The 27024-nt window shown below is 42.1% G+C and overlaps 1 protein-coding gene and 1 long non-coding RNA gene across 4 annotated transcripts in view; one reads left to right on the top strand and one right to left on the bottom strand.

Moving 5' to 3' along the window:
- The window catches only part of INVS (inversin), a 223785-nt gene that overhangs the window by 99346 nt on the left and 97415 nt on the right, over positions 1-27024 (bottom strand). For all 3 annotated transcript variants that reach the window (XM_008518004.2, XM_070595259.1, XM_070595260.1), the window contains 2 exons: positions 20414-20626; positions 8227-8516 (listed from right to left, as the gene is read on the bottom strand). In XM_008518004.2, coding sequence (XP_008516226.2) covers positions 8227-8516; positions 20414-20626 — 503 coding nt within the window. The remainder of the gene's footprint in view (positions 1-8226; positions 8517-20413; positions 20627-27024) is intronic.
- Positions 5746-26181, top strand: LOC139079600 (uncharacterized). Its single transcript, XR_011533344.1, has 3 exons — positions 5746-6013; positions 24291-24407; positions 24953-26181. It is a non-coding gene; the product is annotated as an uncharacterized lncRNA (long non-coding RNA).

Raw genomic sequence — 27024 nt, 5'->3', positions numbered from 1 at the left:
CTCGTTTATAGATACATACATCCTATTGGTTCTGTTTCTCTGGAGAACCCTGAGACAGAATAAACTATTCTGTATGATACTACAATGGTGGATACAAGTCATTAGACATTTGTCAAAACCCACAGAATGTACAACACCAGGCGTGAACACTGACGTAAACTCTGGACTTTGGGTGATAATGACAGGTCCATGAAGGTTCATCAGTTGTAACAAACGTGCCACTCTGGTGGGGGACGTGGATAATGGGGGAGGCTGTGCACGTGGCAGGGCAGGGGGCATACAGGAACTCTCTGTACTTTCTGCTCAGTTTTGCTGTGAAGCTAAAGCTGCTCTAAAAAGCAAACTCTATTAAAAGGGGGAAAAAAGAAAAATAATGGAGAGACTGCTACATATTATTAGATGCTATTAACTAGTAACGATAAAAGTAATGCGATGGGGTATTACTAAAGATAGATCAGTGAGAAAGAATAGAAAGCTAAAAATATACCCAAATATGAAAATATATAATAAAGAGAGCACCTGAATTTGTGAGGAGGCAAGGAGCTGCTCAGAGCCCCGGGGAGGGGCCCCGGAGAGGGGCGCTGCACACCTCCAGAGGCCATGCTTCACGAAGCCACTGCCAGGCTTGCAGCTCCGGTTACTCCACGTGTACGGCCAGAATGACTGCGTATTCTCTAAAAGGAAATCATTAGATTCCAGCCTCGCTATATAATAAATTAAATATGGGATAGTAAAAATTGGAAAAAATATGTGCCTATTAGATCTCGAAGTGGGAAAAACCTTTTCTTAGCATAAAACCACAAGGAGACAAACCTCAAAAGAAAAAAATTAAACTGAATTAAAAGGTAAACTAAAAAAAGACATTTGTTATATATAATAGACAAAGGTTACTATCCTTACTATATAAAGAGTTTTTAGAAATATTAAGAAAATGAAAAGTCAATATAAAAATGGACAGAGGACATCAGTGAACAATCCAGAAAATAAATACACAAAGCCAAACAAAAATAGGACAAAATTCTATCCTGCTAGCTAGGACTCAGTAAAACCATTATTTGTCTAAATGTTTGGAGTAAGTTTTTTTGTTTTTTCCTTTTAAAAGAGTGACACAACTTTCTGCAACCTTCCTGGGATGAAATTTGGCAGCATGTTTGAAGAGCCATAAAAATTAGAGGGGCCGGCCCAGTGGTGCAGCAGTTAAGTTCGCATGTTTCGCTTCTTGGCAGCCCGGGGTACACAGGTTCAGATCCCCAGTGTGGACATGCACTGCTTGGCAAACAGCCATGCCGTGGTATGTGTCCCACATAGAAAGTAGAGGAAGATGGGCACGGATGTTAGCTCAGGGCCAGTCTTCCTCAGCAAAAAGAGGAGGATTGGCAGTAGTTAGCTCAGGGCTAATCTTCCTCAAAAAAAAAAAAAAAATTAGAGATGCACACAAAAATTTATATGAAAGACTATTTAGTTTATATGTCCCATAACACAGGCATGATTAAACAAACCGGGCTGTATTCATAATCTGATATAATACTAAGCATTTAATGTAACACATTTTTGTTGAAAACAAAGAGATAATGTAAAAAGATCTCAAAACAGTATGCCCACAATTTTCTGAATAAAAAAAAAAAAAGATGGGGCTGGCCCAACAGCTGAGTGGTTAAAGTTCAGTGCACTCCACATTGGCGGCCCGGGTTCGCAGGTTTGAATCTCAGCACAGACCTACTCCACTCATCAGCCATGCTGTGGGGGCATCCCACATACAAAATAGAGGAAGCCTGGCACAGATGTTAGCTGAAGGCTAATCTTCCTCAAGCCAAAAAAAAAAAAAAAAAGAGGAAGACTGGTAATGGATGTTAGCTCAGAGGCAAATCTTCCTCACCAAAAAAGAAAAGTCCTACTAGAAGGATTTGCACCAAAGGGAAAATAGTTGTTTATCTTAAGACTAAGGAGAATTTTTATTTTATTCTTTGTTCTTTTCTCTGTTTTATAATTTTTTGTAATGTACATTAGCTATTTTTATCATTAGGAAAAAATATCATTTTCCGTTTAAATAAAAAGTACCCAACTACAAGAAGAAAAAAACCATAACAATTAAAATCAACTAGGTTGTGAGAGAGAACCCAAAATGGAATATCAACAATAACAAATAAACCTGTGTTACAAATAAATAAGGGAACCACACTAAAAGGTGAGGAGGAAAAGAACTGATCTAAGTTACTTATAAAACTATATTTCAGCTGAATATGATTAAGGACAAAAGGAAATGTATGTAAAGACAGTCCTCTAGTTAGTAAGTTTGTTTCTCACAAGAGTGTAGGTTAGCAATTCTGAAACTACTTTACGTGTGTAAAGGATTGAATAAAGAAGAATATACATCATAGCAACGGGAGCCAGGTCTTTCACTGTTGGAGAAGACATTTCAAATAAAGCAAGAGAGAAGCTAGAATAAACCCTGTGGTGTTGAATGGAATTGGAGGTATCAAGACGAACTCACGGGGTGTGTGTGTGTGTGTGTGTGTTTGTAATATACACATACACAGTCCGATGCAAAACAGATATAAGTATTTCTTAGCTCTGTCTGCTGATATGGCTTACGAGCAATGACACTCCAATAGTCATATACCCACCTAGCACTCAGATCTTGGTTTCTAACACCATTCATCAACAAAAGGAACCAGGGTTCCTTGGAGAAGTGGTTGATCCCAGGGCCCTGAGTAGGGAGTGACCTGCAGATTTCATTTGAAGAGACCAATCTGCTCACAGAGAGGAACATGGATTAGAGGAGTCAGAGTCAATAATTAAGACCAGTTAGGAAGCTACTGCAAGGGCCCGAGTCAGAGATAAAGGTAAGATGATGTTAGGTAGACAGCGTGGTGGTGACGGTGGATGAGATAGAGAGAATGGATTTGAAAGATATTCAGGAAGTAAAGGTGACAAGACCTGGTGATAGATTGGATATGGATGGTAAAGAAAAAGAAGATAATAACTAGATTTTACTCCTGGATTGAACATACACATGGATGAGTGCGTCTTAACAAATAGAGGGAGAAGCTTTACATGAAATCATAATCAGCTCTGTCTTGGATAGGTTGAAGTTTGAGATGCCTTCGGGACATCCAAGCGAGGACACAAGTAAATAATTGACTATAAACAACTGGAGCAAGGACAAGAGGTCAGGGAGTCTTTGGCTTATAGGCGGCAATTCAATTTGCTGCCTTGGCGACTGTACATGCACCAAATGTAAGGGCCCACTATACTCCCACCAGTCCCCCCAACTGGCTCTGGCAGCCCATATGGTGAGAATAAGAAAACACCAGGGATTGCCCTTAAAACGGTGAGTTTCTCCTCCACTAGACGCTCCTGAAAACCACAGTGACTCAAAGACAACTTCATCTCACCACCTCCTACAAGCAATCTGCCACCAAGCCATCTCAATTCTCCCTCTCCAGTCCATCCCTACTCATCACTCTGCTGCTACTGTGTCTAGTGGAGGCCCTGTCTGGTCCTCCAAATCCATCCTCCACGCAGCCACAGGGATCTTTTGAAACATTATCTCTCCTTCCTTCCCCCTTTTGAAACAATAATGAGGTTAGGTATAATAACAGCTCATATTTATAGAGCGCTTTAGGCATTGTGTTTAAATCTTTACATGGGTTATCTCATTAATGTTCAGAATTTTCTAAGACACGCATTATGGTCTCTTTTTTACAAATAAGGAAATGGAGGCTTGGAGAGGTTAAGTAACTTGCTCAAGATTACACAGCCAGTAAGTGGCAGGGTCCCCATGTGAACCTAGGTTATTTGATTCTAAAGCTTGTGCACTTAGACTTCAGGCTCTGCACTCATTGTCAACAAGAAGAAGAGAAGAATTAGTATAAGAGAGAAGAAAGAAATCACCTGCTAAGAGACCCCGGGCCCTCTTTCAGGGCCTCCGTTTTCTGACTTGTGTTGAGGAGGCTGTACTAGATGACCTCCAATGATCCTCGAGATCTAACATTCTCTACTTTCACGAGATTGGATGAAGGGAAAAAAGAAGGGGTCAATACTTCCCATCTCTAGGTTCCTGCTGGGCTGCTCCTACCCCCAAGGTCTCCACTCCCTGAGCACTGAGTAGTTGAAGCAGCCATGACCCTTCTTTATGTGGCCAAATATAAAGCAGCTTGGGGTGTCCTTTGCCCAGTTCTGTGGGTGTTTCCCAGGAATACTATGCTCAAGAAGCTCTAGTCAATGTCCAGTCTTGATTCCTAGGAGTATGTCCCTATTTTCCTTTGTACTCTGGCCTCTTAGGAAGGTCAACAAGGGCAAAGGCTGCCCATGAAACTGGAGCTCCCTCTCCTTTCATCTGGATCAGGCTCATTGGCCTCTCTTCCTTCAACTCTCCCCAAAGTCTTGATGCTGGGCTTTCCTGAGGCCCTCTGCATATTTGAATCCGGCTTTTCCCAAAGGTCCCTTATTCAGGACACCACTTCCTACCTTCAAATGAATGAGGAGTTCCTCTGCTTCAGAACTGCTCTAGAACAGTAACTTTCAAATTTATTGGACAATAACTCATACGAAGAATTAAGTCTTACATTGCAGCCCAGGATAATCATATACACATATGTGTACACACACACACAATATACATAGACATTTAACTGAAATGGAACTTATTACCTTTAAAATGTGCAATATACTTTGATATTTTCTATGGCAGTCTATTTCGTGAAAATTATCCTGGTCCAATCCACCAAATTCATTTCATGAGCCCTACACGGCTTGAAAATCATTACAAAACCATGTACTAGATTGCCTTTAAACAAAAAGTGAGGAGAGGAAGTCTAATCTCAGCGTAATTAAAGGACAAAAGGCTTGGCTATTAAAAGCTGAAACTTCACGGATTTTTCAGGATGTGAGATGACTCTGTCTGAATGCGATCAGGCCTATAGTAGATCGGATTGGCCTTGATGCATAACTGTCTGAAGTGTTTTATAATCAGGTGAACACAAACCACAATTATCCTGTATAGTTGTAAGAAGTCTGAAATAACTATGCTTCCCCTTCTCTCTGCTCTGTAGAGCACTCGATTAGGAGAAAAAACATTGTCCATTTGAAGTTGCAGGGCTTAAGTATAATTGTGGGGGTACAGAGCCCTAGCCAATCAAACTTTTAATAGGTGCTTTCTAAGGGGAGTCAGGTCAAAAAGTATCTACCTATGTAACCAATATTGTGCTCACTGCTAAAGGAAAGATGCTCATGGTACGATCCTTCGCCTTAAATACAATTGAATGTGGCTGGCACTTACTGTGGACTCCAAAACGTATCTGCTGAATGATGTGGGCATAAGGGATTTAGTGAACTGAGTAGAAGCAAAGCTTTCCCATAAAAATGGGCCTCTGTTACAGAAAACGTGAGCATACCCAATGAATACTTTCCACGTCGTGGTTAACAATCTGTCTTTCATCTCTGAATCTCAAGCACCTAGCTAGTACCACACAGCTATACATTCAACAAATATTTATTACATCTCTTATGTGCCAGACGCCCTGCTAGGTGTTAGGAAGACAGAAGTAAGAGACACATTGCTCCTCATGATAGATTGTTTAACGGCCAAAGACTCTTCCCATCTCAGGACGTACTCACCTTTGAAACGTGATTTTGCAACATCTTCTATCCAGAAGTGGAGTCTATGTCTCCAGCCCTTGAATCTAGGCTGAACTTGTGACTTGCTCTGATCAACAGAATGTGGCAGAATGATGTGAAAGTTCTGGAGCTGAGGCCTCAAGAGGGCTTGTAGATTCTGCCTCCTCTCTCTCAGAACACTGTCCTGACAACATGAAAGGAAGATGGTCTAACCTACCGGCGGATGAAAGGTCATATAGAAGAGAACTAAGACATCTTAGCTAAGAGCCAGCACCAATTCCCAGACACGTAAAGGAAGCTGCCTTGGACTTTCCAGCCCAGCCAACCTCCTAACAGCCACATGAGTAAGCCCAGGTGATCCAGTAGAGGAACGGCCCAGCCAACCCTCAGAAATGTGAGAAATAATACAACGTTGTTGCTTTAAGCCACTTAGTTTTGGGTGTGAGTTGTTATGCCACAAGAGATAACCAACATAGAAACCAATACCTATAAAAGAGAGGTGCTGCCCTAACAAAACTCCAAACCCCATGGAATTAGCTTTGGGACTGATCGGTGAGTGGAAGCTAGAAAGGCAATGAAGAGACTGTTAGTGAAGGCTGGAAGAGGAGAGAAGAAATTGCTATTGCAATGGAGAAAGGTGAGCTGTGTCATTCAGTGGCACAATAATTGGCACTTTTTATCCACATGGATAGAGGGAATGTTATATGCAAAGGCCCCAAGCTAAGAAAGAACTTGAGGAAATTCAATATGGCTGTCACATCATGGGAGTCTAGTTAATGCTGGTCGAATGAAAATACAACAAAGCATCACACGATCCTTAAGGTATACATTGCTGATGCTCTGTCACAGGAAAGTGGGTTATGGAATTACAGTCTGGAAATGTTTGTGGTCACTCATGTGTACTTTTATGTAGTTAGTCTGAACTAGGTCAGGGGTGTGGTTTAACAATAGTAGTTACTGAAGACCTACTGTGGGACATGGCTATAACAAGTACTCTACATTAATTGTTTTATTTCTATTCATAAGTGCCTTGCAGGGTAAAGAGTATACTCCCATGTTCTAGCTAAGGAAGCTGAGGTTCAGAGAGATAGATCGAATTACCCAAACCCTGAATTAGGCGACCATGAGATCCCAGAGACCCTTTCTGGGGTCCACAAGGTCAAAACTATTTTCATAATAACACTAAGACATTATTTGCTTTTTGCACTGTGTTGGCATTTCTGGAGGGTTCTTACCATTTCCTAACCGGTAAGAACAGCTCAATGTGCTTAAACTGCTTTGTGCAAATAAGACAGCTTATGCTGAATACCTGCTTTCCTTCTGGGAGTCTAGAATTTTGATATATGCTAGGCAGAGGGTACCTAGATGACTGACCCCGATAACAATCCTACAGTCCTCGGTCTAGGTTGCTTTCCTGGTAGACAGAAGCTTGTCTATCTGGTTGTTACAATTCATTGCTGGAGGAATTAAGCGCATCCTGTGTGATTCCGCTGGGAGAGGCTCTTGGAAGCTTGTATCTGGTTTCCTCCAGACTTCGCTCCACATGCCTTTTCCCTTTGCTGATTTCGCTTGTGTCCTTTTGTTATAATAAATCATAGCTGTGAGTACAACTCTATGCTGAGTCTTGTGAGAACTCCTAGCCAATTATTGAACCTAGGGGTGGTCGTGGGCACCCCCAACAGACTAAGCCAAATCCAAACAGGATAAACTCCAAAAGTCACACCCAGAAACACCAGATTAAACAATTCAAAAACTAGAGGCAAAGAAAAAATCTTGAAAGCAGCCAGAGAGAAATGACATGCTACCTAGGACCACTACCAAGGAACACCAATGTGAACGACAGTGGATTTCTCATCTGAAACCATGGAGGCCAGAAGGAAGTGGCACAGTCTTTTTAAAGAGCTGAAAGAAAAGAAAAGCTAAAAGAAAAGAATTCCAACCATGAATTCTAGATCTGATTTAACAATTCTTCAGGAAGGAAATAAAAATATTCTCAGACAAAGGAAAACACAAAGAAATTGTTGCTGGCTGAGCTACTCTCAAATATTGGTTAAGGAAAGTTCTTCAAACAGAATGGAAATGATGAAAGAAGGAATCTGGAGCACCAGGAAGGAAGATGAAACAACAGAAAACACAAAAATATGGTACGTAAAATAGACCATCCTTTTCCTCATGAGTTTTATAAATTATATTTGATGATTGAAACAAAAATTACACCACCATCTGATACCACAGCGAGGTATAGGTGCCTAAATGGGAGTGAGGTTTCCACATTTCACTCCAAGTGGCAAAATGCTGGCACCAGTAGGCTGTCATACGTCACTTATGTTGATTGTAATATTCAGAGCAACCACCACAAAAACTGTAGAGATACACTCAAAAACTATAAATTAATCAAGATGGAACGCTAGAAGATGTTCAAGCAACCCACAGGAAGGAAAGAAAAGAGAAACAGGAATGAGAACCAGAGCAAATATACAGAAAATAAATAAAATGGCAGATGTCAGGGCTGACATAATTACCTTAAATGTGAATGGTCTGAATACACCAATCGAGAGAGCCCACAGTCTGTAGGCTGGCATCAGAGAACAAAGGCAATACACCTACCGTTTGGCTTTCTGGGGTCTGTTCCCTGCATGTCTGGGGAAAGATGCTGCCTCTTCTTGGGGGCTCTGCTTGGAGACCCTCCTCCTGGAAACCCTCTGCCGGCTCCCTGCTCGTCGCAGTCCTGGGCCACGTCCCTGGGGGGAGGCTGTTTTCCGGGGGCCCCACTCTGCTTGCAGGGCTCACCCTGGGTGCTGGGCAGACAGGGAGGGGCTTGGGGTCTGCAGGAATCTGGGCTCAGCATTCCCTTCTGCTGTTCTGCCTCTCTTCGCTTGTTCTCTTCCTCTCGCTTCCTGGAAGCAAAGCCAAGGAGGAAGAGGAGAAAATTAAAAGAGGGTCACTTACTCAAGTTCCTGATGAGATTTAAATTCTAAGAGGAGCTAACATCACAGGAGGTTTGGAAATTCACACATTCTGGGAGCAGTCTTTTCCCCAGACCTTAGATAGCTCAAAAGATGATGGAGCTGAAAAGAATCTTACAGATCAACCTTTGCACTGTTGAGACACACATGACAAATAACTAGGAAACTTTTTGTGAGACATAACACAGTCCCGAGGTGTGTGTGCCCCAAGCCTTTTCTCCTATTCCAGAAAGCACATCAGAATGCAGCTGAGCATGACAGCCATGGGGACAACCTTTAACTTTCTAAAAATTAAAAAAAAAAAACATTGGCAAACCTTAATGATTATATGAAAAAATGACAAAGCACCTTGCAACTGATTTGAATACACTTGTGAGCTGCAATACTGCCATCGAGAGCTCTAGCTAATGAGTCAAACCCACTCATTTGCAGATGTGGTCCAGAAGGTAAGATGATTTTCAAAAAGTCATACACAAGTAGCTGGTGGCTGAGCTGGAACTTTGGGCAGCAAGAGAACAGAAGGGCTGGCAAGGAGAGGCCAGGTCTAGAGATGAGTGGCAGGTGGGTCTCAGCGCAGGTTCAGAAAGCAGCGAGGGGTTGAGGACGAAGGGCTGAGAAAAGGACGGGGTTGTTTGATTGACCAATGCCGTTAATTTGTAGGGATTTCCAAGAGAAAGAAAGGAGGACATTTCCTGAGCCTCTCCTGTGCTGGGCACCAGGGCCACAGAGCTCAGCCCTCCCTTGAGGAACTTTCTACCCAGAGGAGGACAGCTGGGAAAACAGAGACCTAAGACATGAAGGAAGAAACGTGATAACACGTGCTTGCACAGAGAGAGGAGTGAGTAATTTTGTCTGTAGGAATCCAGAAGGTCCCGGCTGTTGATTCTCAAAGACGTGTACGAGTTTGCCAGGCAGAGAGGTGGGAATGAGGGTCCCAGTCTGAGGGAGCGGGCTGGGTGAAGGCAAGTAGTATGGAAAAACAGCCTGTAGTGCTTCTTCTGCTATGTGAATGGTGCTGACGTACACCGCAGGCACCCAATGCACATTTGCTGCCCAAATGATTCAGTTACTGCTCCGGAAGAGAACTGGGGGGCCGCTGAAGGGGTCAGTTTAAAGCAGAGTGATCAGGGACGCAGTGAGAACCCTGCCCTGGGACGTATAGGAACTTTTCTGGTCCTGCCTGTGGCAATAACCACAACGTGACCTCGAGTGAGTGACTCTTCTCTCGGAGACTCAGTTTCCCCAGGCCTAACACTTACATGATAGCCTATAATACAGAATTGATTTGGGGGTCTGTTTGGAAGCCAAATGTCTGTATAAAATCCAGGATATCTTTTGTAATGAGATGCAGAGATGTCTTTTATCACAGTGACTGGTATCGGAGCTCCTCTTAGGGGGGATCTTGTTTAGACAAAGACTCTACTAACCTTGGGGACAGGAACGAAAGCTGGTGGAAGGCGAGACCTCATGGCCTAGGTGGTCTGAGGCTCCAGAGCAGAGGGTTGCTCTGTCACAACACAAAGAATTTGTTTGTAGCTCTTCACAGGGAGGAAGTTGATGAAAGAACAAGAGAGAGAAGGGAAGGGGGAGACAGAGAAGATGAGAGACGGACACTGTGCAGACAAGGCCAGGGCAGAGAGGCCCCTGCCCCTGAGGGGTGAGAGGAAAGGACTTCAGATCTGTGCTCCTCACACTTGAGTGACCTGAATCTCCTGAGATTTTGCTAAAGTCGAGCTTCTGATTTAGCAAGCCTGGGGGGGGGGGTAGGGGAGCGGGGTGGCGCTCAGAATTCTGCATTTCTAACAAGGACACAGGCTAAACAGCTGCTGCTGGTCCTCTGACCACACCTTGAGTAGCAAGACGTAAGAGAAGAAGGAAAGCCTCATATGGACTGTTAACTATACCATTAGAGGATGTGAAATGTGATTCTCCTCTATAACACCAATTTTTTGTAGGGTCTGCCATACTCAGACATGCTCTTTTACAGGCAGTCTGACAAGTCACAGAGCTAAGATACCAGACACAGAAGCAAGAGCTGAGGCAGAGACCCTAAGCCCCCAAGAAGTCATAGAATTCAGATTTCCACACACTATGGAATTTATTTTCCCCAAGTTAACATCTGCTGCCAATCTTCCTCTTTTTGTATGTGGGTTGCCACCACAGCATGGCCGCTGATAGATGAATGGTGTAGGTACGTGCCCAGGAACCAAATCCAGGCCACCAAAGCAGAACACATTGAACCTAACCACTAGGCTACGGGGGCTGGCCCAAACAGACTGTGGAATTTAAAGCAAAGCTTATTTAGATCTCAAGGGACAGGGAAGACCCAGATGACAGATATCTGGGTTACACTTTGATATAAAGCCTTGTCAACTTAACTCCCCTTCTGAAGGTCTTTCTTCTTGTGTGCAGCCCCTGATCTGGGGTCCAAGCTTGCATATCTAACAGTTTACCACTGAGTCTCACCCTATGCAAGTGGCCAGCCAGGTGGTGGTAACCCCTGCACAGCTGTCATGTTTTTATTTGACTCTGGTTCTGTTATACACTTTGCCAACTGCTGACACTTAAGCATGCTGCACGACATTCGACAGGCTAGCTGGACGGTAGCTGAGGTTCAGATGGATGCTAGCAGGTGCCACTTCAGTGTGATCTCTCTGGGAGAAGGCTGCTTTTCAGAAGGTGGAAGCATCTGGGAGGGTGAAGTGCTGCTAATTGGTCTAACAGCCTTGCTCCTGGCAGGCAGAGGGAGTGCTGCTCCTTTTACTAGAGCTGCTTTAAGAGAACATGGGTCCTTTAGACAGACACACACATGGTTGGCTGGCTTGGTGTCTACATGGAACTCACTGCCCTTAAGAGGGGCTTTGAGATGGTAAATTAGACTTCGTTATTTGCGTAGTCATTCCTCTTTCTTTCAGGAAACCAAATGGCTTTCCTTTTTAATTCCAACAAGCCACTGTACAATCAGCCTGGGGGCAAACCTTGCTGCTGCAGACCCTTCTGGGCCTCCAACCAAGGCAGCCACAGGACAAACAGGGGTTCCAAGGTTTTAGAGTGATCAGGATGTCAAGAAAACAGGGAGGCCCTGCCCTCCGGAGACTTCTTTGGAGGCGAGCTTTGCAGGGGGCTGTTCTGTCATTTTGGCAGAACAAGGTAAGCAGGTTCGGGAGAAAGAATGTAACTCTCAGAATATAGGATTGGACCCTCAGCTTATGAATAGAAATAAATTAATGCTTTTAAAAAATTGACACTTTAAAATAAATCTTCTAGGTGGCACACAGCCTGCAGTTGTGAAGTTCTCCAGAGCGGTGGTTCTCGATCACTGGGGAGAAGGGGGTGGGATGAGGACCGGGAATTATGCATAACGTGCATCCTATTTCATCCATTCTGCTGCCTTAAAACAACAACAATGACAACACACACACACACACAGAGGATACCTCTCCTGGAGCAGACCATGACCCCATGTGCATGTGTCTCCCCAGGGAAAAAGGTCCAGAACCAGTGCTCATAGTCTAAGAGCTTGAAAGAACCTCAGTTTACTGAGGGTGACACTCTTGGCTGGTAGATGAGGAAACTGAGGCAGAGAGATAAGTGATTTACCCGAGGCTGCACAGTAAACTACACACAGAGCTGAGAGGGAACTCAGCTGCTTTACCGTTCCCGGTAAAATTCATATCAATGACAGAGTCATTTTTTAAAATTTCATTTAATCTTCTTCCATCATTTAAAAAATGAATTGGGTCATATGAAGAAACTGGTAATGTCACATCAAAGTAACCATTAACAGCACTTCAAACTAGCTTCCATTGTAGCTTTTAGTACTAAACCCTCAGACTCAATAATTGTCCTGAAATTTAGGGTTTTTTTCCTCCAACTAATTTATTACAGGATATCAAAGATCTCTAATCTTCATGGTAGGCTATGTTATAACTTGACCTATTTTTGTCAAGTTTAAGAAATAAATACCAGAAAAAAAAAACAATGTTATTCTAGTTTATGTGAAAAATTAAATAGAAAAAAAAATCCTGTCCTTGACATAGTAACATTTTTGCAGGAAATTTATTAACAAAGCAGAATTTAATGTATAAAACAGTCCCTCTTCCTCTTCTTTTTTCTATTATCTTAAAGGGAATTGGCCAGACAACAGCTTTTGGTGGGCTTCCAGTGAGTCTGGTCCCCACTGTCTTTCGTAGAGCAATCTTTTCAGCTCCCCAGGGGCTCACAGTATAAGAAGGTGAGAAAGTCAACTGAGGATCAGATCCTTGACAACATCTGCTTCCGGTCCTTGCACCTCAGGGTGAAGAGGATCTCCAAATGATGGGCTGAAGGAACTGGGCCTGTTTCACCCACAGAAGAAGATTTAAGGGACATGTTGCTGCTGCAAATCCGTTCCAAAAGCAGATCTAAGACCCAAGGATGGGGGATTACTAGGAATCAGTAGCCTAGATGACTATTGCAAAAAAAGGGCCAAGGAGAAACTAAGTGATCAAAAGATTGCTTGAGGGGCTGGCCCCGTAGCTGAGTGGTTAAGTTTGCACACTCCGCTGCGGTGGCCCAGGGTTTCGACGGTTCGGATCCTGGGCGTGCACATGGCACCAGTCGTCAGGCCACGTTGAGGCGGCATCCCACATGCCACCACTAGAAGGACCCACAACTGAGATATACAACTATGTATGGGGGGATTTGGGGAGATAAAGCAGAACAAATTAAAAAAGATTACTTGTGCAGAGAACCAGATCAAGGGCAATAACTTAAATGCCTTGAACATCCAATGGCTTCAGTGTCTCAGGACTGGATGTGTCCATTTGCACAGTATGGCACACATCTGCCTCTGCGCCTGGAAAGTCTGAGTCATGGAAGCTGCTGTTTTTTTCTACCCCACTATTTAGCTTCCACAGAGAGCTGTATTTTCCTAGCTATGACAAGAAGAAATTAATTCTACCAGACACTGCAGAAATAAGAGGGCTCTTTCTCATTCCATGAGCACTCAAGTTTCCATTGCCATGAATACAGGACCCAAGAGAGACTGGAGAGATTTGACTAAAATGGCTTCCACAGAAGAGGGCCGTCTGGTTAGTTTGTACCGATTTAACTGGGCTTTGCCCTGATGCCATTCTTGTTCATAGTCCTGCTCTAGGCTGGAGGCCAACTCATTTCCTTAACTTTCTCAAGGGTTAGGAGGGTATTGATATGCTCTGCTATGTTAGCTTCGAGAGTAACAGGAATTCTGTATTGAACTCTGCTGTAGAGTTGCTGGTGGCTTGGCACCACTCTTTTAACAATCACTGGAAGCAACACTGGCACAACTGAATAAGCACTGGGTTAGGAGAAAAGCTGACTTGCGGCCTGGTTCTGCCACCAACAGTTACTCTTATAGGTATAGGTCAGAAAAAAGCTAGCCATGCTGGCCTATCAGATGGGTGCTAGCATCTGGAGACAGCCTCCAGCATAGGTGTGGCTGGTGGGATGATTCCCCTGAACCAAGCAACGGTAGGAGCCATGGCTTCGGGCAGGACTGAGATTCCCGTGCCAACTCTCTCTCTTCCCAGCTGTGTGATTTCAGCCAAGTTAACCTCTCTGTGTTATTTTTCCTATCTATCAAACGAGATTAAGGATAGTTGCCCTGTCTATTTTGTTCAGTTATTTTTTGGATTTAATGTATTAATGTATAAGAACTTTGCAAGCTGAAAAGCACTATATAAATAGAAGTAATCATTACTTTTATATAGAGGTTAAGCTGTTAAGATAAAGCTGTGGAAGCCAATTACATCTCTCAGACCTCTCTCAGGTCCTGTATTCATGGCAATGGACACTTGAATACTCCTGGAATGGGAAGGAGCCTGCTTATTTCTGCAGTGTCTGATAGAATCAATTTCTCCTTGTCAAAAGTGGGCAAATACAACTCTCAGTGGAAGCCACACAGTGGGGTCTCATGTTCAAGCATATGCAGTGATGGATCACTTTGCTCCTATGTTTCTTTTTAAAATCATAAACCTGTCAAATAGCAATTTGCTTGTGATAAATATGGAGGGAGATGGAAAACCTAATGCACAAACACATGAGCACGAGCATACGTTGTGAGGATAAATGGTACTTAAATGTGTTCGCTGCCTGAGTGAGGCAGACAAATTACAGTGGAACACTGACAGAGTCACAGCACTGGAACTGGAGGAGACCTCACAGAGCACCTGGTCCGGCCCTTCCACCTGACAGAGGGGGAAACTCCATCACTAAGAATGATGAATGACTTCTGCAAGGCCTTAGACCCATGGTAGGGGCAGTTACTGAAACATTTATTATTAAATGCTTATTATATATGAAGTACACTAAGGCAGTGGAGATACAGAGATCTATAACAACCCCTGCTCTCAAGGAGCTGACAATCTACTGGGGCATCACACCCACACACTCCCGCAACAGTGAGGTCTAGAGGCGATGAGTGCTAAAACAGAGGTGTCTACACAGAGATATGGGAGGATGTGGGACGCAGTCGCTAAACCGGAAGAGGAAAAAGACTACATAGAAAGAATGTCAAAAGGAGAAAGGAGGGAAGTGAGAAAAGGTTATTTCAGGCTGAGACAAGAGCATGAGCAAAAACTTGCCACCTAGCTCTCATGGAATCTGACTCGGAAGAGATCTTAGAGACCAGCTTTTTACATGATTTTTAAAAATTCCTTAAATACTATCTTAGAGAGATGACAATTAAATTTTTGTTGGAACATTTCCGGTGAGAGGAAAGTGATTACTACACAAGACAGAAAAGGTTTAGCTGTCACCTTTTCAGTTGGTATCACCTTGTATCTAGGGGGTCTGTCAGATTCTATCTCTTTATTGTCGCTGAATAACAGGCCGAGTAATAGTTGGTCTTTGACTTCCTCTCAAGGGAATAAGAAAATGTCGTGTGTTTTAGTACCTTTGACTTAGAGAACGTTACAAGTGGAAGGGTCCTCAGATATCACTCAGTCCAATGGTTTTTTAAATCTCTTTGTGACTCACGCACACCCTTTGAGAATGTGATAAAAATCTATCCTCTCCCTCAAAACAGATCCTTTTCCCCAAATGCACATATGCTCATGACACAGGAAATGCTGTGTGTAGTTTCAGGCCATTCATGGAGCCCCAAAGCCCACCCTGGATTAAGAAATCTTCTTTTCATCTTCCTGAGGGGACACTGAGTCTCCGAGAAGTGGAATGGCATGAAGTAGAATCATGGAAACAACTCCCAACAGGTCAGACCTCAGTATGAACAGAAGGGTCAGACCTATGTGTCAACCTGAAGAGAGACGTTGAAGACTGAAGATGTTCAGGGGAGCAGGTGGCAACAGGATCAATTATAAAGCAAAAAAGAGACCTGGGCTGGGAGGGGGAGTGTCTTGAGCACTTTAATTATCTGCAAGTTGGTTTATGGAAAAGGATTTAGATTTTTCTCCTTCACTTCAAGGGGTAGCTGCAAGACCAAAAGGTAGAAAAGAACTGCCAGACAGAACTGTCCACTAATGGAATGTGCTGCCTTGAGAGAATTCCTTGTCACTTGACTTTTTGGAGGACATAGAACAACCTCTTGTAGAAAGGACTTAGGTATCACAAGAGTTTGAACTGGGTGATCCAAACTGGACTTGATTAGGTAACTCTAGGAGACATACTGAATCTCATACTCTGGTCAGAAAGAAGCTCCAGTCTCCCAGAGAGCACGGTAAGTAAGGAAGTGAAGAAAGTTCAGGATGGATGAGACCTCAAGTGTGAGGGCAAGGGGGGGAAGTAGCAGTGGAGAGAAATGGGACTCGGAGATACAAGTGGAGGTAAAATGTTGAAAGTCTTACGTAGCGTCACGGCTGGTATTCAAGAATAATGGCCTGTATAGAGGGGTGGGACAGAAAGATGAGAGAAAGGGACATAAGAGGACATTTCAAGAGAGGAATGAACAGAATCAGTGGTGGCAGTACTGGCAGAGAAATAAAGAGGGGAGAAGAGAGATGGGTCACACTGATGAGTTGTAGGTTTCACACAGTGAGTCTGCAGTGACAGTAACAACAGGACATGCAGATGGAAATGGCCAATGATCTGAAGTGTTGGCAAGTGACAAAAGAACAGCAAAGCGGAAATGCCCAGTAGGCAACTGACGCTATGGGACAAGAGTTCCAGGAGGTCAGGACGTGAGACAGGTGAAGGGGTTACCCACAGAGACGAAGTAGTTAAGTTTTAAGAGGGGATACATTTTCAACAGAAAAAAGTACAGCATGAGGAGAAGTCTAAGGAGCTAGCCCACGGGGTTGACCTCCGTGTGGAGATGGTGTAATCGAAAAGATGTGAGAAGGAGTCGTCGGAGGGTCAGAGGAGATCTGAGGTTAGAGAGAGAAGTAAAAACTCGGCACAAAGGAAGCTTCAAGGAAGAAGGGTGATCAACACAAATATAGTCTAATTTTGGTGTACATTCAACTGTGTGCTTTGGCAGGTAAATTCTAGTAATGTTCATTTTGGCAACAACATAGGTGATGCAGAATGAGTTATAACGTGATTTTAAACGGATTATAGGTACTTCTTAAATATTTTCTAAAACACATGCCCTAGAAAATGTAACTAAAACTTCTGTCAGTCCCAATTTCTCTATCGGTAAATGAGAAATCACTTCAATAACTTCCTTCCACATCCTCCCTGTAAGGAAGGTGATCTCTGCCATCCTAACACGATAAAGGGGAAGGGTACACTGAGGTCACAGGATGTGCCTGGGTCACCTTCGTTAGTGAAGCAGCAGCAAGGACTGAATCTAACACTCTCATTTCCGTCTCTTAAAGCAAAACCCCAAAACAATTAAACACTGATGCAGATTTTAAGAAATAACTTTTGACATATAAAATTAAAACAAATTACATCAGTTCCTTCTCTATTTAAATACTTCTCTTGGAGATCTATGCTACAATGACCACGGGAGGTAATGGTTAAACTGTAAGAAACTATTTACTTCCTGCCCATCAAGGGACGAATGGATAAAGAAGATGTGGTTCATATACACAATGGAGTACTACTCAGCCATAAAAAAGATGAAAACTAGCCATTTGCAACAACATAGATGGACCTTGAGGGCATTATGCTAAGTGAAATAAGTCAGAGGGAGAAAGTCAAATACCATATCATCTAGCTCACAAATAGAAGATAAAAACAATAACAACTACAAACAAACACATAAATATGCAGATTAGATACGTGATTATCAGAGGGGAAGGGGGGAGGCAGGAGAGCGAAAGGGGTGACTAGGCACATGTGGTGACGGTTGGTAATCAGTCTTTGTGTGGCGAACACGATATAGTCTACATAGAAATTGAAATATAACGATGTACACCTGACATTTGTACAATATTATAAACCAATGTTACCTCAGTAGAAAAAAAACACCAAAAAACTATTTACTTCCAATAATGATACCCAATGAGGGAAAGATTGTGGCTGAGAAAACGTAAAAGAGATTACAATTTTTCACTTTTGGCAATTTCAAATATTATCACTGTAAGCACAGCTCCCATTTAAAAAGGTTTTTAAAATTTAACTTCAGAAACAAGAACCAGGGTCCGGCCCTGTGGCTGAGTGGTTAAGTTCGCCCGCTCCACTTTGGCGGCCCAGGGTTTCTCTAGTTCAGACCCTGGGTGTGGACACGGCAGCACTCGTCAGGCCACGCTGAGGCGGCGTCCCACATGCCACAACTAGAAGGACACACAACTAAAATATACAACTATGTACTGGGGGGATTTGGGGAGAAAAAGCAAAAAGAAAGAAACAACAACTAAGAACAAAGAGGACCTATCTTCCATGACAGTGAAATTAATTAGGAGAACAACGGAAAGGGGGTTGGAAGCGATGTTCCCTAAATTTCCTTGTCCTTTCAAATGCTCTGGCCTGCGAGTTACAAGAGGCCGTGTTAGGTGAAAAAATACCGTAAACCACTCCTCGAGTGAAGCATGTCATTATTTGAAACCCCTTTCCTCCCTACAGGAGATCTTCTGACAAACAGATTCTTCGTTCCTAGAACTACACTGACTCAGTGGTATGCCAGTCCAAACTCTCGGCCCAGGCGCACGTCCTCTGGGCAGCACCACAGGGCGAGGACAGGAAGAGGTGGCTGAGGTCACTTACAGGGAAGAAGGGGGTTTCCACAGAATTGGAGTGCGCAGAAATCAACTGCTCTAACTTGTCAAGTTTTACAGATGGAGAAACTGAGCCCCAGAGGGAGAAATGCTGTGTTCAGTTCATCACAAGTCAGTATCAGAGGCTGGATCCGAACCCGGGTCTTCTTTCCATTCAACCACAACCCTTCTATTCCACTGGGAAGGGAGTTTGGGAGTCAGGAGGACTCCAGGGCCCTCTCTCTCAGTAACAGACTGGAATGTGCCTGGAGTAATACACTCCTTTTGGGGGACATATGAGGTCAGTCATGTGGCCTCTGTCGAGTCCCCCCTTGCATTCTGGCAGATATGACTTCAAATTCTGAAAACAGAGTCTCACACACTGAACTGGACTTTATAGAAACATCAGTAGAAGGAAATACAATATTCCATCCCTTGCAGAGAATATTTGCAGAGATAATTTGTCACACATATTACCTACTTACATTGTCACTCACATGCAGAGGACTTTTATAAGGAGGCTGGAAAAAGACGCAGGTAGAGGATTTAGGTTAATACTGGACTCTTTGACAAAAGGGCAGAGAAGAGAGCATCATTAAGACAACAGTGCAAGATAGTATTTTCTAGGATGTAGTTTTGGTAGCTTTAGAGTTACAGAAAATGACGTGTTTCTGTCAATCTGGTCTACCAAAGGCTGACATCATGGTTAGCATTCCAATTCATAGTGGTAGTTAACTTCTCATTAAAGTGGTTTATCCTGCCTTTTATTATTATTCTTAATAGTTATTTATTGCACTTTTGCTTCCCCCTTGTGGGCGAGATATGGAAGGATTCAAGAGTTGGAAGAACTCAAGATTTGGAAAGATTCAAGATACAGCCAGGAAGTTATCCCTCAAGAATCTGCCTGGCATCTGCATCCTTATCATCAGAGGTTTTGGTATCTATACCTGCTAATGCAATACTCTCTTGCTGTTTAAAATACCCAACACAGGTATCAAAGAAAAGGCAAACCAAAGCATAATCTAAAATCAATCATTTATGGTAAAATAATCAATGTATAATTAATAACGGGCACAAATGACTATTTTGCACATTTTCTATTATTATCCAAAAAGATGTGAGGTCCTTGAAGCAAGGACTTTGCTTTGAGTCACCATTTTCTCTGTAGGTTCTAGTCAAGGGTTTCGTATGTATACGAAGAATTCAATCAATATTTCCTGAATGAATCACTATTTAGCACAGATTTGTTAAGGAACAGGTGAGGAGAGCACATTACTTGTGTAAGTTGGTTGCTTTAATCAAATGGAAACTAGACTCAGATTAGACTAGTGAAGGTAGGCGAGATATTGGCATGTTTCGCTTAGAAAGGCAGGAAAGGCGAGGAGACCAGTTATCTCTTTGCAGCTCGCTGTAGGCAGCAGGCCACCGCCAACTCCTCACTGTGGGTGGGGGTAGCAGTGGTTTGTCCCTGAGCTGGAACACCAAGGACTAACCTAGAAGAACAGCCACCAAGTAGCGATTAGGTGTTCATCCTTCATTGAGGCCTCAGTCGTCTGAAGGAGTGGTGAGCAGAAGCAGAAAGGTGACATGGGTACAGGGATCAAAATTATTTCAGCTTCTCTCCTGATCCCCTCTTTCGGCCACTCCCACCAACCCGTCCCTTCCACCCTGATTCCGAGTTGTGAGAACACAATCTCTATCGTTCAAACTTACTTGGCAGCAGCATCTTTTCTCAACTGCTCATGCTTCATGAGGAGATTTTTCCGGTCTCGGAAAGCTTTTCTGACCTTGTACCCTTTGTAGACAGCTTGGATCTTGAAGGCAGCGATGTCTTGTATAGCGGCGATGGACAGGGCACCGTGCTCCAGCATGAACTGGATCACTTCATGGCGCTCACCAAGCAAAGCATAATCCAGGGGAGTGTACCTGAAACATGAAGATTTTTTTTTTGTGTTGGAATGTAACTCAAGGCACAGTTAGACTGACAGCATTAGGCAGCAGGAGGAAACTTCATCCTAAGATGCGGAATATTCCTCACGCAAAGCTATCTCCTCTACTCCAGGGCCGTTCCTTTTTTTCTCTGAGGGACACAAAACAAAGGTGAAGCTGGGATCGGGGCTGGGTGTTGCTGACCATGTCGATTCCTGAGTTTCGTTTGCTGGCTCACAAATTGGGGGCTATAAGAACACATGATCACTTTTCTTTTTTCCCACGTGTCAAATAATTCCCGCTCCTATCTGAAAAAGGACTGCAAATAACATTCTGTGAGAGTCATAAGTTTGAGCCCATGCTTACTGATGGTTAATGCTTATAACCACCGATGGTTATGTTCCAAATTATGATAAGGATGGCCCTTTAAATCACTGCAAAAAGGATGGATTATTAAATAGTGTTGAGACAACTGGGTAGCCATCTGGGAAAAAAAAGAATCTTATATTTTACAGCAAAATGAATTCTGGATGCAACAAATATCTAAGGATAAAAAAAGAAACCATGAAAGACTAGAAGAAACCCTGAAAGATTAAAAAAAAATACTGGAGTGGGAAGTCTTTTCTAAAAAAATGATGCAAAACTCAGAAACCACAAGATTGATAAATCCAAGGACATAAAAAACCCCAAAATTTTGCAAGGCAAAAAACAAAGATAGTTCCCCAAACAAGAAATACTAATGATTCCTGAACAAATAAGATATGTTCAACCTCTCTCATTTAATAGAACTACTAACAAATTAAGAGCAACATGAGAGAGCACTTCAATCTAATGATGGGGTTAGCAAGACCAGAAAGTCTAATAACACACTGTGCCGGCAAGGACGGGGTGGTCGAATGGCTCTTGCATATACTACTTTAATTTTTAGGGAGAACAATTTGCCAGTGTCTATCAAAATTATCCATGCACCTGCCCTGTGACAAAGCTATTTCACTTACAGGCATTTCTCCTACAGATCTGCTCTCTTGTGTGAAATGCTTTATGTACAAGGCCAGTCACAGAAGCACAGATTAAAATAGTAAAAGAAGACACAACCTCAATAGTCATCAGCAGAGGACTGACTAAATAGAGCACAGGCCATTCATGCAACGAAGTCATTTGTATAACGCAGCCATTACTGCAGTATATGAATAAATAAGGGACGATCTCCAGGATGTCTTGTAAAATGAAGAAAAAGAAAAAAGCCAGAAACAGGACAGTATTATGGTGTGCTCCATTTGTATGAAAAAGAATATATCGCTGTATGCTCATCTATGGAAATATATCTCCAGAGGTTCCCCAAGAAACCCGGAACAGTGACGCCTCTAGGGGGGAAACCCTGTCTCCAAGGCAGCGGAGGGAGCGCTCTATCCTGTCTTTTAGTACAGTACACAGGCAGCACCTTTTTGACAAATACATTATTTCCAAAGAATGGGTATTATTGTCATATAGTTATAAATTTGAATCTCAACTGGCTACTTTCTAGATGTGTGATTTTGGGCAAATTCCTTCCTTTAAATATATCTTTTCTATTTTTGGAAATACAAAAAAAATTAGATAAATACACAGAAGAAAGTAATAGTCATCAATATTCCCGCCCTCAGAATTAACAGCTGTGAATATCTTGGCAGATATGCTTTCCTCTTTTAAAGAAAAATAAATACTTTGTAAAAATGACATATATTTTAGGAATTCGAACAATGCAAAACGTACAAAATAACCCAAATTCTACCATTCAACAATGGTAATGACGACTATAACTTCTTAAGCAGCTTACTTGATGTTTCGAAGCCACAGCTTTCATCATCACAGACTTGGTAGGAGGAGAAAATGGAATAATAAATGTAAAAAAGAGAGCATTGTGCCTGGCACAAAGGAAGCAATTAATAAACGTCAGCTGTTGTGGTTATTATGACAGGACGGACACTGCAGCGCGGTTGGAACACTACAGCGGCTTATCATAAACATGATTTCCAAGGACCCAAACTAGTATGTATGACTACCTGATGACCTTCACTGAGCCAGCTCCTCTCAAGGTGACTGTCACCATCCCATGCAATCAGAGGTGTCAGCAGAAATAATCAGCTGATTTACGAGGTGCAAAAAATGATGATTATGTGGATGCATGATTAGACACAGAAAATCATCCAACGATTAGAGAAAAGAAATTATGATTCTTCAAAACATACCTAACAATCACAATAAGACTTTGTAAGAGGAAGCGATTTTCAGTATAAGCAAAGGATGCTTTGGTCACTTTAGTAAAGAAACTCTGAGCTCAGAAGGAAGCTCCAAAATGCTAAAATTAAGGAATCCCCATATTAAGACAGCTCGATTTGCCACTACTGTTCAGGGGACTGAAGGCCATAAAGTAGAGGTGCCTATATATACTTTAAAACATTATTTATAAGCAGATGGCATTTTGTAAATTCAGAAGAACTTCTAAAAATTTCACTATATATTCTAAAATCCTCTCATGATGGTACTTTCCCCAACAGAAAAAATGATCAGAGTCACAGAACCACACAATAGCAGAGCTAAACTGAACTTTAGAGGTCATTTAATTTAACGCCTTCATTTTATAAATGCATAAACAGACCCAGAAAGATTAAGCAACTTGCTGAAGGTTATGTAACTAGTTACCTGCAGAATCTAGACTAGAACTAAGACCGTCTGACTCCCTGTTCACCCATCCTTCCACGACACATCCATCAGCTATTGAATGTAAGTCTCCTAAGAATGAAACCGCTTCTAAAATCAGCATGCAAATAACATAGGTATTCAGGAAGCTTGATCACTTTTTCTATAATTAGTAACATGTAGTGTCTTTCACACAGTATAACAAGCAGGATTATCAGAATCTGGTTTACAAAAGTAAAGCCCAAACTATGCCTTTAATTACAAATATGACAAAAGAAAATAACATATAGCATAATGTACCCTAAAGAATGCTAACTGGGGTCGGCAGGTCTGTGTGACCCTGGGCGTTCTCTTCACATCTCTGAGCTTCTGTTTCCTTGTCTGTAAAAGGTGAGGAAGGAGGGAAAAACTAGCTCTCTCAGGCTTCTTGTGGATGGAAAATTGCACTCAAATATTTTAAATGTTTTTATTATGAAAAAATTGTCTTTTTATCATGAGATACTTCAAGCATAAACAAAAGTAGAGAGAATAGCATAAAATCCTTAATACACTCATTACTCAAATTGAGCATTTAGCAATTTTGGCACATTTGCATCAACCAATCCCTTCTTTTTTATTTTTGTTAAAGAATTTTGAAGCAAATCCCAGAATTCCTATCATTTAATCTCTCTGCAGTTCAGTATTCATCTATAAATAATACGGACACAACCACAATGTTATCATTGTATTAACAATAATTAACAGGAATTTCTTAGTAAGATCTAGTGCCCACTCTAAATACAAATTTCTCCAATTTTCTCAAAAATGTGTTTTTTACAATTAGTTTATTCAAATTAGGATTCCCAGTCAATTTTTGATGCCGGGAGACACAATCCAAATATCTAGCCAGGTTTTAAGATTGAAGTCTATACCTAGTGTTTAAGCAACTGACCATATTGTGATTATTACTACTGATTCTTTCTTCACCCCAAATTCAATTTAGAAACATTCAAGTGCTGTGAATATTCCCATCGATGTCTGAGTGTGACTGTCAGATGGTTATTGACTGAAAGCCAGCAGTAGTTGGCAAAAATTATGTCTCAACAGTGCACATCAAGTGGTGAGTGTCAGTGCATGAGAAGCAAAAATTAGCGCCACGTTGATGGTAACCAGTCAAGAAACAATGTAGATAAAGCCAAGAGACAAGATACAATTGGACTTGCCATGCGGGAATGGTCTGATGAATGAGTAGAATGCCTGACCTGGCATGTCAATAAGCATAAAAGGCAGCGCCAGGTTCTGACATTTGTACATCAAGGTGCATTGCTGATGAAACATTAGAGGAGCCTGGGATATTGTCACTGTCTTTTTTCATCTATGGATTGGCAGGTCCAGTTGGAGGAATTTTTCCTTTGGTCTTTTGGTCTGTAATTAATATATGTTTACTCCAGGAGGCAGTAAGCACCTTAATTCATGTGGTTACTTAGGTCTGAAATTCAAGGCTTAGCATACAAATGGGAACTGAATTACACAAAATTTTTTTTTTTAGTGTTTCCTTAAAAAATGGCAGTCAGGTATTAAGTACTGCTATAGAATAAATTATTTATACAAATAAATCATCAATAATTCTTAGAATTCTTAATCCTTTCCCTTTTGTGTTTTTAGGGCTTCAAGGGGAGAAATCTTCAGCTCTCTCAGATTATCTGCTTTAATGTCAAAACCCCAGCCTGAGGATTCCCTCTGCCTTTCCAGCTTCCTTAAATGTCCAAACACCTAAATCTTCAAGTCTTTTTTGTTTTGCAGTTGTCATCTGATTATAATAGAGAGTGAGTTCTTTCTATAATCACTCCCAAAGTAAGACATACTAGTCTGCTTTATATAATTCTGCATGTGCTCTAAGAATTCCAGAAGTTTCTAATGCAGGTATGAAGCAGGGTGGTGCTACTGGGAGCCTAAAAATGCTGACTTGACAATGCAACAGTTATTTACTGAGCATCTACTTCGTGAAAAGCACTGTGAGTAATGCAAAGATGACCATGATGGAGTTCTCCACTCATAGGAAAGACAGATTACATAAAATTATAATAAAAATTAAAATGCGCTAAGTGCTAATAAAAACTCACAGTGTAGGGGAGACATAGTTTGGGACACACGACTGTGGGATCAGAACAATCTTCTTATAGGAGACTGCATTTGAACAGAAGAATGACATGATTAATAATTATGTTAGAAATATGCTTTAAGAAGCTACTTTGGAAGCAGATGAATTGAATGAAGGAAAAATCAAAGGAAGGAAAATAGTGAGGAGGCATTGCGATATTCCCAGAAAGAGTCAAAGAGGGCAAGACTCAGACAGCGGTGCTGGTAATGAGGAGGAGACGACAGTGTGAAACAAGGAGAGATACTGAGTCTGGAATACAGATTTAGGACTCACCAGCACCCAGGTGACTGCTGAAACCTCGGTGAGAGGTCAGATCGACAAAGGAGATGGGCTGAGGGAAGAGATCCAGTCCCTGAAGAATGTTTATATTTAAAAAATGTTTCAAAAATGGAAGAAGAGACAAAAGAAATGGAGAAGGAACAGACACAGCTGAAAGAGAATCAGGAAAATACGCTGTCACAGAAGCTTAGAGAAGATATAGTCTCAATAAGGTAAAGAGGAGTCAACAGAACCAGCAGGTGCAGAAAGGCCGAGGAGAGTGGACAGAGAGGACAACATAGGACTTATCAATTAGGAACTTGTCAGTGACCACTCAGACACAGATTTCAGTGTAATGTGAGGATGAAGCCAGACTGCAAAGGTTTGAATGGTGAGCATGAGGAAATGGAGGCAGTGCAGACAGTCTGAGAAAAGGAAGACTTTATAGGTAGAGAAGACAAACTTCAGAAAAAAAGAGAATTGGCAAATAAAAGATGGAGGATATAACTAATGGCAAAAGGCTCTGAAAGAAGTGGGAAAGATGAAGGAGCTGGCCCCAGAAAGAAGGAGCACCTTTCCTCCAAAACAATTGGTCTAGAGACAGTCCCTCCTTCTCTACAAAGTTTCCCAGCTCTTGGCAGAAAGAAAGAACTGGTGGTGGCTAAGAGGGTGGGGATGGTGTCACAGCAGAGGCCATTTTAGTTAGAGCATCCATGAACAATGAAAACTAAAGCACAGACCTGGGCTGGGGGGAGCTCAGGTATGGAAGTCTGATCACAAACTTATTGTTACCCACAAATTACTGGAATCTTCCTAGATTCAAGATTACCGAGAATCTCTCCTGCTTAGACTTCACACTGTGTCTGGTCCTCTTTTGGGGGCCTAGGTCCTTCGGCAACAACCACAGCTTAACTCTATGGATCTCATGTTATTCAAGAAATCTGTATTTAGACTAGAATCCCAAACTTTCATCTTGGCTTCTCCTTATTTTCTCAGGCTACATGGTGGCGCCTCTGTCCACTAACTGATAATATCCTCTTTATCAAGAGAAGCTTCTTGAATCTATAACACATTCCATTGGCCTAACCGAATTCCTAGTTCTGGTCAATCAAGACTCCCTGACTGTATGCTGGCCACAAGCCAGAAGAAGGCCCAAGTGTCCTCACCTGTAAAATCTTAGGTAACATCCAAAAGCACTAGGTAGCATCCAAAGGTCTAACTAGCTTTAAACTCTTATGATTCTAAATCAACATTGCAAGGAACTTTCGTTGTTTTCTTGTGATTCAGGATTTCTCAGCGTAGCATTTCCTTATGAGTA

Source organism: Equus przewalskii, chromosome 26, assembly GCF_037783145.1.
Source record: "Equus przewalskii isolate Varuska chromosome 26, EquPr2, whole genome shotgun sequence".
Classification (NCBI taxonomy): Eukaryota; Metazoa; Chordata; class Mammalia; order Perissodactyla; family Equidae; genus Equus; species Equus przewalskii.
Note: the sequence above shows the minus strand (reverse complement) of the source record. Positions and strands in the feature narration are given on the sequence as shown.